The sequence below is a fragment of the Podarcis vaucheri genome (assembly GCF_965113315.1).
Source record: "Podarcis vaucheri genome assembly, chromosome: 10".
Lineage (NCBI taxonomy): Eukaryota > Metazoa > Chordata > Lepidosauria > Squamata > Lacertidae > Podarcis > Podarcis vaucheri.
In genome coordinates, this window is record NC_138748.1 from 22,394,715 (window position 1) to 22,409,924 (window position 15,210).

Below are 15,210 nucleotides of genomic sequence, written 5' to 3' on the forward strand. Positions count from 1 at the left end.
GCAATAAGTGCCATTAAAAAAAATATGAAAATGAGACTTGTGCATTGGGAATTATTTCTCTGCCAAGCAAAAGATTATATGGTCTGTAATGTCCTGGCCTTGTGAAAGAGCACAGTTCTATTTCTATTGTACAGTTTGATTAATCCCATAGGAGACTGATTGTAGCTTCAGTGGCTGTTAGAAATGGTTATTTAATTCCCAAACATATTTGCTTGACTTCCAGCTATGCAGCTCAGGCTAAAAAGCACAGTCAAGGGTTATTTTCTTATACATTTAAAGACCTTAGTGATACATATTCAGCTTGATCATGTGGGTGTATGGGGCAGTCACCCAAATGAAATCCACTTCTGTCGGGTCCCCTACTCCCACCCCATTTTTGGACTGCTCTTCCATCACTGTTTGTCTTTAGGAGTTTTCAGATTCCCATAAGAATGAAAGAGCCCAGAATTTGGAGCCCAGCATGATTTGATTATGGTGAATTTGAGTCAGTAGCTACTTTAGTGGGAGGCAGATGGGGCTGTTTTCCACTCTCATAAACTGTAACATTAAAAGGGACATCAGCTAATTTTGTATCTGGAAGAGGCCATCTGGACTCTTTTCAGCTGTACTCATGCTCTTAGGTAGTTCTTTTTTTCATTCATTTTACTTAACATTAGATTTTCTTTCCTGGTGTGGTGGGTTTTATTGTTTGCTAACCTTAAAAAGCAGACACGCTTTGAGAGAAGATGTGGCATAGTGGCAAAAGAGACAAAACTGCAAATCTGGGAATACCCAGCTCAAGTTGCCTTTGCCATGAATTCAGTAGAATTTGGCAAACCACTGTCTCTCAGGCTCAGCCCCCTATTTCCAATATGGATGTAATAATGCAGCCTTAACATACAGTGTTGCTGCAAGAGTACTGAACCCTCAATTTGGGGACCTAATCCTGCCCCCAAGCAATCCCCTCCCCCAGCACCTCTGATTTGGGTGCTAGTGGCAAAATGGAAAAAAAGCCCATCAGGAAAAAAAGATGCAAAATGGATGTTGCTCAAGCCACACACCCTGAATGTCATACTCAAAGAACACCCGTAGTTAGAAAAAGGCACTGATGCTACCTGGGTTTCCATTAACAACTCTGGATTGAGGAGTATTCTAAGCTGATGAATTGCAGAAGCTTCCTTTATGCTCTATGGCCTGGAAAAGCAAGCATCAGGATACTTCCTCAAGCTAGAAGCAGGCAAATGAGTGTTACATTTAGAGCCTTTAGACAATTCAGTCAGTCCCTTCTTGTTTTCTGCCTCTGCTTCCCTTTCTTGATGCATTTTTGAAAGCCTCATTCTCAACTTCAGTTCAAGATTCAGTTCCTTTTGCATTTTCTTCCATTCCACTTGAAAATGCCACATCCCAGACTGGATTTGCCAAGGTTTGAGCTTCATCACCTACCGCTACTGTATATGTGGCTTGAGGTCATTGAGTGGCAGCTAAACCAGATGTTTCCTTGGCAGTGTGACAAAAAGTAATTGAATAATCCTAGAATGGAGAAGACCATTTCCTTACCTCCATGTCTTCCTTGTCAGCCAGCAGTCTCCTTGTGCTTGTCACAGTCTCCAGGTGTTCTCTTCCTATTGGTTCTATGATATCAGCACCAACATATATTATAAGTTTGAGTTTGGCTCTAACTTAAGATATAGAGGACCATAAAGCAGAGGTGGGGGGAAGTGTTTCCAATAGATGAGCAAGTTAAATGGTTGCCTCCTGGGAGTTTGGCTAGAAGGGCACTTTTGCTGCAAAGCCCTATCTCATGGCATATCTGTCTAGTAGTAAAGGACTAGAAAGGCTGCGGTTTCTGTGACATTTGGTATATTAAGTGCTTATTAGTACAGATCATGTATGGTTCACTTGCAAATCAAGGGCTCGGGAGGGCTTTTAACGGAAACAGCGAGCAATCCAAGCAATCCAATCAATTTGAAAGGCTCTAATTGGTCTTTATATTTACAGATAGTTCTGTAGAGCAAAAGCTTACACTTCCTAGGTTTTTCTCATAGCATTTACAAAGCAAGTTGTCAAAGTTTGGAAAGGGCCTTTTTGGTGTGTTTTGTACTCTTCTTTCTTGACATCAGCAGCCATATGAAGCAGAAAATTGTTGTGTGTGCTTCAGCCACATTATAAATACTTAACTGCAGTATTGCTTGGACCTACAGCATTTTATTGCCATTTTAAAGTTGTGTTGCATTTTTATTTTATTTTATTGTTTTGTCTTTTTGTAAACCACTTTGAAGTTTATTTATTTTTTTACAGTCAAGCTTTTTTATATATAAAACAAGATAATTAAACAGTTGGTCTGTGAGCACTTAGAAAAGGATACTGCGGTTACTAAGACCCAGTGTGGGTTTCTCAACAAGTTATGCCAAACAAAGCTTGTTTCCTTTTTTTTGATAAGTGTTATAAGCCTGATGCATCAGGGGAATACTGTTAACATAGCATATCTTGATTTCAATAAGACTTTTGACAAAGTCCTCCGTGAACTTGCAGAGAATCTGCTAAAATATGTTCTGGGTGAGGTTAATATTAGATAGATTTGTAGTTGTTTGACCAAATCCAAAGAGCACTCACTAATGCCTTCTCATAAAAAAGTGACAAGTGGGGTGCCACAGGGTTCTGTCCTGGGCCCATTGTTGTTCAACATCTTTATAAATGACTAGGATGAAGGAATTGAGGAGATGCTCATCACATTTGCAGATGGTACCAAACTAGGAGTTGCTAACACTGCAAAAGACAGAATCAGGATTCAAGATGGCTTACCATGCACACTCTGACCTAGGCTGTTATCCTCTGGTGTGGTGGGGGATACTATATCCTTTTGTCAGTGTTGAAATGATTCAGCAGCTGTCAATCTGGTCAGCTTCTGTTCATGGAAGCAGAAGAGTGCCATATTGCCCTTTGCCTCAGGCAGTAAAATGTCTTGGGCCAACCCTGGCATTGGCAGGCAACTTTTCACACTCTGAAGTTGACTCATTGTAGCCAAAGTACAATGAAGTACCATGAACATTGGGGGGTAGGGGGCTTGGTTAAGCACACAGCATTGACTTTGGAGACTATACATTAAACCAAACTGAGTGTTATTACTTGGAATGTCTCCAAACTGACATCTTCTGGCTAGAAAGAGACAGAGCAAGCCTGTTTGGCAGGAAACTGTGAGGTTTTGAGAAGAGCAAAATACTTAGGAGCTCAATAACCACGGTTGGTTGGCATCAGTGGAAGTAATTATGTAATTAATGGAAGTTGTTAATTGTGTTGCTGGCTATCCAAATGGTATGATTTGTCAGTAAATTCATTTTATAATAAAAGAAATGAATGGATGTTGAGGGGGGAAAGATAGGGAACATAAGAGCTGCTATATTATCCTGTGAGCCTTGTTAGAAGTGCAAGAGTTGTAAAATGAGCCAGTGAGCACCCTTAGGAACTTTTGGAGGTGGGGGACATATTTGGATGTCTGCCCCTCTGGGTTGTGACCTGTAAGGCTAGACATGGAATGCCTTTGGGACTGCCTGATCTCACCCACCAGGAATTGTGGGGCCCTCATCTAAGACTTGGGTCAGGAAGTGTCCATATTCATCTTAAGAGTGAGGCTTATGTAATGGGCTATGATCAATCCATGTGAGGTGGCTCACCCAGGTTTGGTTGGGTTCTGGTTGCTCCCACATGGTGCTTACCCTCTGCTGAGATCTGTATTGAGTAAAACGTGGTCCTAATTCAATCCCACATATTTGTGTCTTGCCTCTTATTTACCTATTCCAGGTGAAAATTAAGGAAGAAGAGATAGTAAACATGGGGCTGGTGTATTATCTTGTGCACTCTTATAGAAGAGCAAGATAGCACCTGTATGTATCATTTTTCGGGGAGGGGGGAGAGCTTGATCTTGTTCTGCCTACTATGTGGTTGCTTATTTTTGTTATCTTCTGTACCTGCCTGTCAATGGTAAAACAGAGATAAAGAAATACACCTGGGATGATCTGTAATGAGAACCTCTATAATGAGCAATATATGGTGAATACAGTGGAGTTGTTGGAGGGTAGGTGAAAGCTCTTAACAGTCTTACCCAGCTGCAGTTCTTTATCTCTCTTTCAGTTCTGACAGACAGGCATACAAGACAGCAAGCAAGGAGATAGCAGGTAGGACCAGATCAAGCTATTCATTTACATAAGAAGGGCACAGGTGTTATCTTGCTGTTCCACTTAGGATATGTCAGCTTCCGTGTTTAAATGGTGAATAAAATGTCCATACTGCACTGTCATCATCATTCTTTCTCCTTTTTCATCCCTCAGAAAATATGTGTTGATCTTACCATTTTAAGAGGGAAAGGCTGATGGCCAGTGTTGTCTAAGACCTTTTTTAAACAGCAACAACAGCAACAACAAACAAATAAACGTTTCTTACCTTTCTCTTCTTTTTGCAGGATAGCTCTTTAAGTAACCATGATATAAGTATTTAGATTGTAGTCCTGTGTCATAGCTTACCTGTATAAGCAGTTAGTGAATGCACTGAACTACTAGAACAGCCTTCTCTAACCTGGCCATTGGATATGCTTGCTTGGGGCTGATGAGGGTTATACTCCAGCTCTCCGCAGCTTAGTACACAGGAGAAGAGGTAAAGCTGATGCAAATATATATATAATATTTGTTCCTTTTCATTCTAGTTAGCCTGCTTATGAAGTATGAATGGGGATGAAGCAGTGGATGGGGAAGCCACTGTATGAGATAATAAAATGTTGGCAGTGAATACACAGGATGATCATAGAATCATACAATTGGAAGGGACCACCACCTGCAATACAGGAATCTTTTGCCCAATTAGGAGTCTCATACTCTACCAGCTGGGCTATACAGATGTTCTATTACAACTTGCCTCAAGTATAAAGAGTAGAAATATGTAAAATTGTAAATGTTTAGGTAGTCTGCCCTGAATCCAAATGTGTGGGAGAATGCTCCTCATATATCTAGGCAGTAGTACAGGTAGACCTGGACCTTGGAACTGATGTCCAGAGCCCTGTAGCTCAGGTGGTCCCAACTGGCCATCCAGAGAGCAGCTGATGGGGGACACTAGCAAACAGGCCCTGCCGGAGCATGCGATGACCTGTTGGGACCAATGTAGGTTGACACAGCTTGCTTGCTTTCAAAAGCATTTTATAGTCAGAAGAAAGCTGACCAAGCATGCACATGTTCATAGATGCCTTTTATTTTTACTTTTAAAACACAGTAGGTGGGTTTCAATGCTGGTGCTACTCAGAGTAGTCCAATTGACATTTATGGGCACGATTGACTTAGGTGCTGTCTAGACAGCATCTTAAAAAGCAGAGACATCACCTTGCCGACAAAGGTCTGTATACTTAAAGCTATGGTTTTCCCATTAATGATGTATGGAAGTGAGAGCTGGACCATAAAGAAGGCTGACTGCTGAAGAATTGATCCTTTTGAATTATGGTGCTGGGGGAGACTCTTGAGAGTCCCATGGACTACAAGAAGATCAAACCTATCCATTCTTAAGGAAATCAGCCCTGAGTGCTCACTGGAAGGACAGATCCTGAAGCGGAGGCTCCAGTACTTTAGCCACCTCATGAGAAGAGAAGACTCCCTGGAAAAGACCCTGATGTTGGGAAAGATTGAGGGCACAAGGAGAAGGGGACGACAGAGGACGAGATGGTTGGACAGTGTTCTTGAAGCTACTAACATGAGTTTGACCAAACTGCGGGAGGCAGTGGAAGACAGGAGTGCCAGGCGTGCTCTGGTCCATGAATAGTCGGACACGACTAAATGACTAAACAACAACAACTTAGGTGCATTAATTGTAATGAGTCTGCTCTGAGTAGGACTTGTTGAAATACAACCCAATTATCCTTTTCAACAACACAGTGGTGCTCTTTCCAAGTAAATGTGTTTAACTTCAGGGCAGCCAAAGCAAACCCCATTTTATTCCAGTACTTATGATGGTGCTGTGATTAAAGTGAATTTAAAATGCGGAACTGCACATGCTCACAGTATTTATTTATTTTCCAATCAGGTTTGGCAAACTTTTTGTGCGTGGAGGTGGTGGTTTGTTTTCCTGTAAAGTATCAAGGCTGCAGAAGTGGTTGTAAAGCATGTAACGGCAACATCGGAAAGAGATATATTAAGTGAGTGCTTCACATGGCAGTCTAAAGTGTCCCATCCTACCATTAAGTCTAAGATCTAAAATTCCCTAGTTCCACAACTCTTTGGGCTTTGGGTGAAAAGCAGAAATATGGTGACAGGAAGACAGAGTCGCTTAAGCTTCTGTGTATTGTAACATCTAGAAGCCACTCACATTTGGCTTTGTAGGTATATACAACCTATTTTTTATTTGAATAATGACAGTAGTTTTAAACCACCAAGGAGGGCATCGTCTACATTCTGTTTCTGTGTTTGAATGAAATCCTGACGTGCATGGTTATTAGACATCTATCTAGCTTGTGTTGCCTCCCCTAATTTTTATTTCAACCTTTTGCAAGTGGCACATTTAGGAATGATTTTTAAATGATGATAGAATTATACAGTTCTGGAAAATGTGGGAGAGTAAATGGGATTGCAACTATGGTGTACAAAAGCATGGCATAATTAATATGTGATTCATAAGCATTTTATAAAACAGGACTCTCTCTCCTGGAAGGAAAACCTACACTGTATATTCTAAATTTACCAGAAACAGAATTTTCTCATATCAGTTCAGTTCACTATTTTTAGTAAAAACTTTATGAATACACAATAACCTTTTTGCATTTAAAACCATCAAGAAAAAGTGTGTGAGAGAATGTATTTATTTATGAGATTCACTAAGTAGAAACATTTTAATGTTATATGGATCCTTACCTAAGTTAACCTAAGAACACCAATGGGAGGAAATTTTCTGATTCCTTTTTCCTAGCTGCAATCAACTGTGCTCCCCAAAGGCCTGTTTTGAGGGACCCTTCAAAATAATATGGGCACAAGGGGGTTCTGGGGAGGGATGGAAAACTTTCCACCAGCCAAACCTAGCATTGATTGACTTCTACTCATGCTACACCCCCATGTTCCACCCCACATTGTCCAGGAGGGCCTCCAGTCATCCAGAAAGACTTTTGGTGGGAATCCAGATGAAGTGAACAGGAAACTTTCATTCTGTGAACTTCCTTAACTTATTGCAGGAGCCATGTTACCGTCATGAAACCGTGTGATGCATGGAACACATTGTGCCTAATTCTTAAAGAGGGATACTATTTCCAAATTACAAAAAACTTGAATTAATGTTAAAAAGAGGGCCTTCTCGGAAGTGGCGCCCGCCCTGTGGAACACCCTCCTATCAGATGTCAAGGAAATAACAAAACCCCACCGATTTAATCCTCAACATTTCCCACATTTTGCTTGGAGGATCTGCATGGGGCTTCTACCTGTGTTCACCTGAATGTGAGCAGAGCCTTTTACACAGTTGGAGAGCCTGATAAAGTAAGGTCCTTGACTACTAAAGGTGTTCTACGTGCATTCAAGTGAACATGGGTAAAAAGCTCCCTTAAGACACACATATAATGCCTGGACACACATATAATGGTTTGAATCTTTCAAGCAAAAACTTCACTTAAGTATCAGTTATGTGGAAGATAGCATTTTAGAGCATTTGAGTAAATTCTTCTGTTATAAGGAAAACTCTGGGTGGAATATGGGACACGGGTGGCAATGTGGGTTAAACCACAGAGCCTAGGACTTGCCGATCAGAAGGTCGGCGGTTCGAATCCCCGCGACGGGGTGAGCTCCTGTTGCTCGGTCCCTGCTCCTGCCAACCTAGCAGTTCAAAAGCACGTCAAAGTGCAAGTAGATAAATAGGTACCACTCCGGCGGGAAGGCAAACGCGTTTCCGTGCACTGCTCTGGTTCGCCAGAAGTGGCTTAGTCATGCTGGCCACATGACCTGGAAGCTGTACGCCTGCTCCCTCGGCCAATAAAGCGAGATGAGCGCTGCAACCCCAGAGTCGGTCACAACTGGACCTAATGGTCAGGGGTCCCTTTACCTTTACCTGGGTGGAATTCTGCATTATAGTAAATTACACAAGGAAGCATAGGCACTGGTTCCAGGGGGCTGAGGCTATTTTTTAAAAAGGGGGCTGCCCCCCTATTGTTGAGGCCAAAAATGGAGCTGGGCGTGGAACGCCGTCAGGATGTTGTGTGATGTTGCACATGCACTGTCAGGATGTCACGTCGGGCCCCCTCAATGTTCTTTGGAAGATGGCGCCTCTGCAGGGAAGTGTAAGAACTGCTGATTTCATCCAAGAAATAAGTTCTTATTGGCATACTTATGGCAAAGTGCTCTTTGTGTGTGGCTATTTTTTTGCCATTGATCTCAGCTGCGTTCTTTGAAACAATGTAATTCTAACCCCTGAGCTATATCAGTAACTGGTTTTAAATGTACTTTGTCTCATAAGACAAACATACAAGATACATGAACAAGTTCTTGCTGACCTATACAGTGCTGACTTTATAATAGGTCATATTTCAAGTACTGTGTGCTTGATAAATAGCCTGCCTCTAAGAGCTCTGTCCTCGGTGCTGAAATCTCTCGTGATGTATGGGCACGTCTGGCTGATAAATTCTAATGTCGGCATGTGTGTGATAGCGATTCATCAGGTTTGTAAAGAGTGTGCTCAGTGAAACATGCTGAATTCATAAAGATACATATTTTGGATATTATATAATTACCACTGGGACCCACACACATCCCATTTTGGCCTTTAAAGCTTCTGTGGAAATCTCTTGCAGCTTGCAAGCAATGACTAAAAATGACCCAGAAAGAATTTGTCACAATTTAAAATGAACTTTTAGTAATTAATAACTTGCTTTCAAGGGGGATTTGTTGTTGTGACAATCTGTGGCAGACCAAACACAGCAGTCTCTGTATAAAAAGAGGACATATAAACACTAAGAAAGCACTGTGATTTGTATAGATAACATTCTTGGTCAACTTCTTATCCAGCATAATTAAAAGTCTAGACTGGTTTTTAGGGTTGTGGAAAAATTGCACACTTCCTAAATAGATTTTTGAAATTTAAAATGTTGAGTAAAAGTAAATTTTCAGACTCTTAAGAAATTTGAGTTACTTAATTTTGGGCTTTGGGGCAAATTCTAGTTTTTAGTGTCCTGCCTTCGAATTATATTTTGACTCTGAAATGTCACATTTTCACATCCTAATTTGAGTGAATTGTCAATCTCAAAGAGAAGGTCCTGCTATCTCTCCAAATTTATTTAAAGCAGGGGTGGGGAGCCTCTGCCTTGCAGGCCAATCACTAGGTTTTCCCATTTGGTGCATAAGGCTGCTTTGGGCAAGCAATGCCTACCTGCCCTACACCTGATGTCATAGAGTTAAGGGCAGAGCTTTGTCAAAGCTTTCTTGAGCAGTTTCCAAAACACCTGACAGCCATTTGGTTGGCTTACTCCCATCTGCATCAGCTGATGTGAAAGGTCATCCTGAGTGTTTTTTCTCTGCTTTGTTTCAGCAGCTGTTTCACTCCAAATGGGTTTTCAGTGAAGTGGCTGGTGGAATGAAGATGGGAACACCTTACTTTTAGCAGTGATATGTTGCTTGCTAGTACTTTGAAGCCCCCAACTTCAAAGCACCAAATCCTTTGATGTCATTTATGAAGATAGGTGATTGACAGATGGCCAACCTGTCAATTTTGACCTGCAAGGCACATTCTGATAAGAATCTGGCCCATTGAGCCAAAATGCTCCCTTCCACCAATGTAAAGCCTTGCTGAGACAGAAGGCCAGAATTGGGGGGCAGTTTTTTCATTCATTTATAATATATGTCCCTGTCTTTCTTCTATGATAGAAAGTACTGGGGTCCCAGGTACTTTACAGGCACTGACCATACTCAGAGCTATTTAAACTTCAGCAAGAGTGTAGCATCATATTGTCATCATATCATATCTTTGACTGCGCCAAAGGAGATACTCCTGACACCCAAACCACCCTCAGCCTTCTAGACTGAGTTGTCTCTTGATGATTCAGGAAATCCATGAGACAGCATTGCATACTTTTAACCTATAGAGTCTCTCTTTCTGCTCTTGAATCTCAGCTACTTACCTTTTTCTAAGGACAAAGCTGCTGGCATTCTACTCATCTCTATACCTTCCTGTTCAATGCCAGCCCAGTTCCCCCCCCCTACAGAAGCCAAATGGTGCCCTCATCTTGTAGCACCAATCAGAAGTCAATTCCTGCCCATTTATCCATGTCTCCCTTATGGTGCCACCTGAAGCAGGCCACTTCATCCTGCTGTTTGTGCAGAGCTGGCCCTGTTATTTTCCCTGCATATTGGCCATTTCTGTCTTGTTTCTTCCCAGTCCTTGATATTCTTGTGAATTCTTTAGGAATTTGTGGACATCAGCTCTGACATGAACAGGCTACACAATCCAGTTATTAACATTGTAATCATTGAACTTATTTCCAACTCTGGTGGTATATATTTTCCTCAAAATTAGGGGAGACTGTAAGTCAGAATTCTACACTTTTGTGGTTGACTCTTATTTTGGTGATGATGGTTATTTTGCATCTGACCTGCTTTCATTTTTACAGCTCTTTATTTTTGTTGTTATTGATGATTTAATCTCTATTGGATTTAGGATTATTATTATTATTATTTAGTCCTGAACACTGCAAATGCACCAGAAAAGCAAATAAATATTTTCGATATACCAAGTCTTGATACTCAAATGTGCATACACAGCCAGGCTGAGTTACCTAGAATTCTTCATTTGGTTTGAATGGAGTCTGGGTAAATCACAGAATCTAATCTGGTTGGTTTCTTTGAGACATGCAGTTTGAAGGCATGATACACCTAGAGAAAAGATTCATTGCTAACAATAGTTACTTCTTGAATGGTTTGCAAGAAAACCCCGATGGATCACACCAAAGTCACATCTAGTTCAAAATCCAGTTTTCCATTGTGACCAACCAGCTCCCTTTGGGAACAATATCAGCAGGTCACAACATTCTGTTAATTTTTAATCCTAATACTCTTTCAGTTCAAGTGGTGTGGCCCAGTTAAGTAAATGCAGATGTTCACACAGCTCATCTTGTTTCAGTTTTCTACTCAATAATAGCTGTAAAATCGGAATGATTATGGTAATGGCTTGTATGAAAATGGATCCATGACTTTGGGGCATTCAATTGTTTTAAAATATACAGAAATGATTGTAGTACCATGATTTTGACTAGAAACTGCTGGGCGCTTCATAGATTACAAATTAAATACAGCTCTAATAAGATTTTTTGCTGTTTTGTTTTGTTCTTTTTAAAAACAAAACACAACACAACGTAGTGGAAATTAGCCCTGGTGTTCAGCCAATGAAACACCTTTCCTAAACATTTATGTGAATACTTCAGAAAGTGTTTTATTGTGTCCTTTATTGCAAGTACACAGCCTGAAATAGATTTGATGCAATCAGGCCTGCAAGTTTGTGTACATTTACTGGATATTAAAATGTTGGTGTTGCACAGCATGTTCCAGTAAATCCCAAAAAAGAACTTATTTAGAAAGAAAGAAGTCCAAAATATTTTGATTGTACTCAAAAATGTATTTTTTCCTCATAAAAAAAGTTTCACATACTCACTGTTTCTACTCTACAGAATTTGTCCAATTCATCACACCACGGGTCAATTCTAGTTCACTGCAAAAACTCGTGGCTAATGTGTGTCATATAACACAGGAGGAGGGTATTACTCAATTCCACTATTTCTACATTTAATTAAAAAAACAACAAATACATAAAATTTTCTCCTCTACTTGCACTGTATAGACAGCATTGAGTGCCTCTTAGATTGTAAGAAGTCACACTATAAAGTCCTAGAAAACAATTTGGTTGGCACAGAATTCTTCAAAGACAGGTGTTTGTTTTAAAAAAATACCACACCGGCAAATATTTGTATTTGTAACTATCACCATCTGCTAAGTCCAAGGTTTTGATTTTTGTAGAAGGATACTTTTTTTTTTTTGCTTATTTATTGAGCACAATTATTTAGTCTTATGCACCCCAGTTTAGCACACTAGTACAGTAACATTGGTATCTCATGACATATTAGCTGGAACACCTATGACTGTTGCTTGGACTTCGAGCGCTGTGCTTTTCTCTTTGTTAGTATCCCAAAGACTGATTAGAGGAGGGTAAAGCTCACTGAAGGAAAAGGATTGTTTCTTCAGGTAATTCCTGAAGTAGCTGTGTCCTGCATCACAGTTCATTTCATGAGAGATGCAGCTGAAGAGAGAAACCACACAAAAGAATCCCAAAAGTGTAGCAAGACAGACAAACAATGTAGTGATGTTGTTCTTCTCATAATTTGCCATTGCTGGATCCAACCCTTTTGTTGCAATGTTGACACACTGCCTTGCATTCTGTAACTGGACAGTGGGGATGTCCATACAAATTGTATATTCCGTGGACGGGGTTAGATGTGTAAAATTATAGACTTTTATATGGGATGGAATTCGAGTGCTCCGAGAAGCCAGAGAATTTCCATCTTTGGGAAAGGCAGTCCATCTGATGGCGGATTTCACTATTTTGGAAGTTGCTTTCCAGGACAGAAGTACAGAATTAGATCGCACGTCTTCTACCTTAATAGACAAAGATTTATGGTTATCCTGGGGAAAAGAACCATCCACATTAATCATAATGGATTTTAAATCTGCACCGACCAAATTAGTTGCTATGCATGTGTATAAGCCACTTTCTTTTTGTGTTATATCACTGATATCTAGCGTTCCTTCTGAATGTACATAATATTTAAGAGAAACAGTGTTGGGCAAAAGTTTATGTCCAGATGGAGTTATCCAATACACTTCAGGCTCTGGTTCTGCTGTCGCTCTGCAGTGTAAAGAAATATAGCTGCCTGTTTCTATATTTATGTTGGAGGGAAAACTTTCTGGGGCTATCAGTGGAAGGCAGATTTCCATCATTTCTCTAAAATGAACCTTCCTCACATTCTGGCCCTGAAATTCAGGAGGATCTACACAAAATAATGATTCCGGCTCCATGAACCTAATGCTAGTTTTATTCATATTAATCCATCGGATGACGCAGTCACACCGGATTGGGTTGCTGTGTATGCTGATTTCCTTGAGATTAGGCAAAGATTCAATTGTACTACGGTACAGGGCACTGAGTGCATTACTGTTGAGCATGAGTGATTCCAACCGGGGAAGTCGATAGAATGCATTTGGGTGTACGTATGACAGTCGGGGGTTATTCGTAGCTTCTATTTTTCTCAAGTCTGGCAAATTGTCGACTGCCAGGTTATCAATAGATATCAGTTCAGGCATGTTATTAATTCCCAATTCTTTGAGGTGTATCATATTGCTAAAATCTCCTCTTCGTATTCTGTTAATGGGGTTCTTGTTTAAATCTAAAAATTTAAGGTTAGTAGCCTTTTGAAGAGCAGTGTGGGGCACTTTTACTAATCTGTTGTCATAGAAAGAGATGCTTTCTAAATTTTCAAGGCCAGCCAAGGCATTATCTGGTATTTCTGTGAGATTTATGCCTGCCAAAACCAGGCTCCGCAGATTGATAAGGGGCTTAAAGTTCATATCTTCGATTCTGATAATTGGGTTTTCTCCAATCATAAGAATCTCCAGATTAGGAATAGCTTCAAACCACTTACTGTTGATCACTTGCAGACTATTGGAATTGAGATGAAGTCTAAGAAGATTATAAAGACCTGTGAAGGCTCCTGGTGCAATTGTGGAAAGCAGGTTGTGATTAATGTAGAGCTCTTGGAGATTGTTCAGCCCAGTGAGACATTTGTCCGGCAACTCTGTAAGTTTGTTTTCTTCCAGATACACTGAAAGAAGTTGGGGTATCTTCCGAAGTTCAATATTGGCCACTGATGATAAACTGTTCTGAGATAAATCCAAACCAGTAAGGTTTACTGGGAAGTCTGCTGGGTATTCAATTTTTTTAATGTTGTTTGCCTGTAGAAGTAGAACCTGTGTGTCAGCAGGCAACTGGGTTGGGAAAGTTGAGAGACCTACATCATTGCAATCCACTGTAGAAGCTTCCATGTATATGGATCTTGGAGTGAACCACGGTCTTATATCACATGTACATGACTGTGGGCAGTCTGCTTTTTTATCTACAGCTTGAACTAGCACAGTGATAGTTAGGCCAAGTAAAAAGTGAATTTTGAATGGCATGTCCTTCATCTTAGCTCACTGTTCCAGAAAAGTAATTGGCCCTTAAGGATTGGACAATTACAGTTTTTTAAGTTCAATAGGAGATGGTCATTTGAGAAGACAAACACTTGCATTTGTCAAATGACGCATGCTGCAGAAGCACAACAACTCTCTCTTTCTTGGAAATATGTGGCTCCTTTGCAGTCACTTTGTCCAGTTAAGAGAGGCATATTTGGGGAACAATAAATATTGAGTTGTATTTGAAAAATGTGGTCCACCCAGGAGGTCGTCAAAAAGGAAGCAGAACAATCATATAGTCGTGTGAAGTTTAGATTCCATGATGTCTTCCTTCTTTTTGTTGTTGTTGTTGAAAAGAGACCTTCGATATAAAGAGAGAGAAAACAATTAGTACTTGCTGCTATTAAACAAAATAAGCAGAAATATTTTTTGGTGAAAACATATTGTGTTGCTTACTGCAGGTGATATTTAGACAACCTGGCAGACAGATCCGAAAAATCTTTATTGCCTAAAATGCTGGCATCTGGTCACAGAATACCAATGTAGGTGTGTGTGTGTGTGTGTGTGTGTGTAAGAGAGAGAGAGAATCACTAAGTATTCAGAAATTTAAGCATTTGCATGTTGATACAATTAGCACAGCAATATGTCTAATAGTACATATGTCTGCTTGAAGGTAAGCCACACTGAGTTCAATTGAACTTCCATATAGCACTGCAGGTTTCAATTTACAGCTGAACTTAAATCCACTGTGTGTGAATGTAAATGAACAGGTTCTTCTATCTGCACTGGTTCTGCCCTCTCCTCCCATTGGTGATGTGGTACCTACCGAACAAACGGTTCATGTGTCACTATCATCTGTGGTGAGATCGACATCTACTAATGTGTGTACATTTTTGGGATCATGACCAATATGTTTGTGAGAATGAGTACAATAAGAATTCAAATCACTGTAGAACTTTACATCTGGTTAAACATAATAGCAACTCAGTTTTTTCCAGAAGGCTGGCAGGGTCTG

At 40.4% G+C, this 15,210-nt stretch overlaps 2 protein-coding genes across 4 annotated transcripts in view; one reads left to right on the forward strand and one right to left on the reverse strand.

Moving 5' to 3' along the window:
- Window positions 1-15,210, forward strand: part of IMMP2L (inner mitochondrial membrane peptidase subunit 2) — a 480,193-nt gene that overhangs the window by 152,983 nt on the left and 312,000 nt on the right. The window lies entirely within an intron of this gene.
- Window positions 11,569-15,210, reverse strand: part of LRRN3 (leucine rich repeat neuronal 3) — a 45,168-nt gene continuing 41,526 nt past the window's right edge. For both annotated transcript variants that reach the window (XM_082239663.1, XM_082239664.1), the window contains one exon: window positions 11,569-14,556. In XM_082239663.1, coding sequence (XP_082095789.1) covers window positions 12,081-14,207 — 2,127 coding nt within the window. In that variant the 5' untranslated portion in view covers window positions 14,208-14,556 and the 3' untranslated portion in view covers window positions 11,569-12,080. The remainder of the gene's footprint in view (window positions 14,557-15,210) is intronic.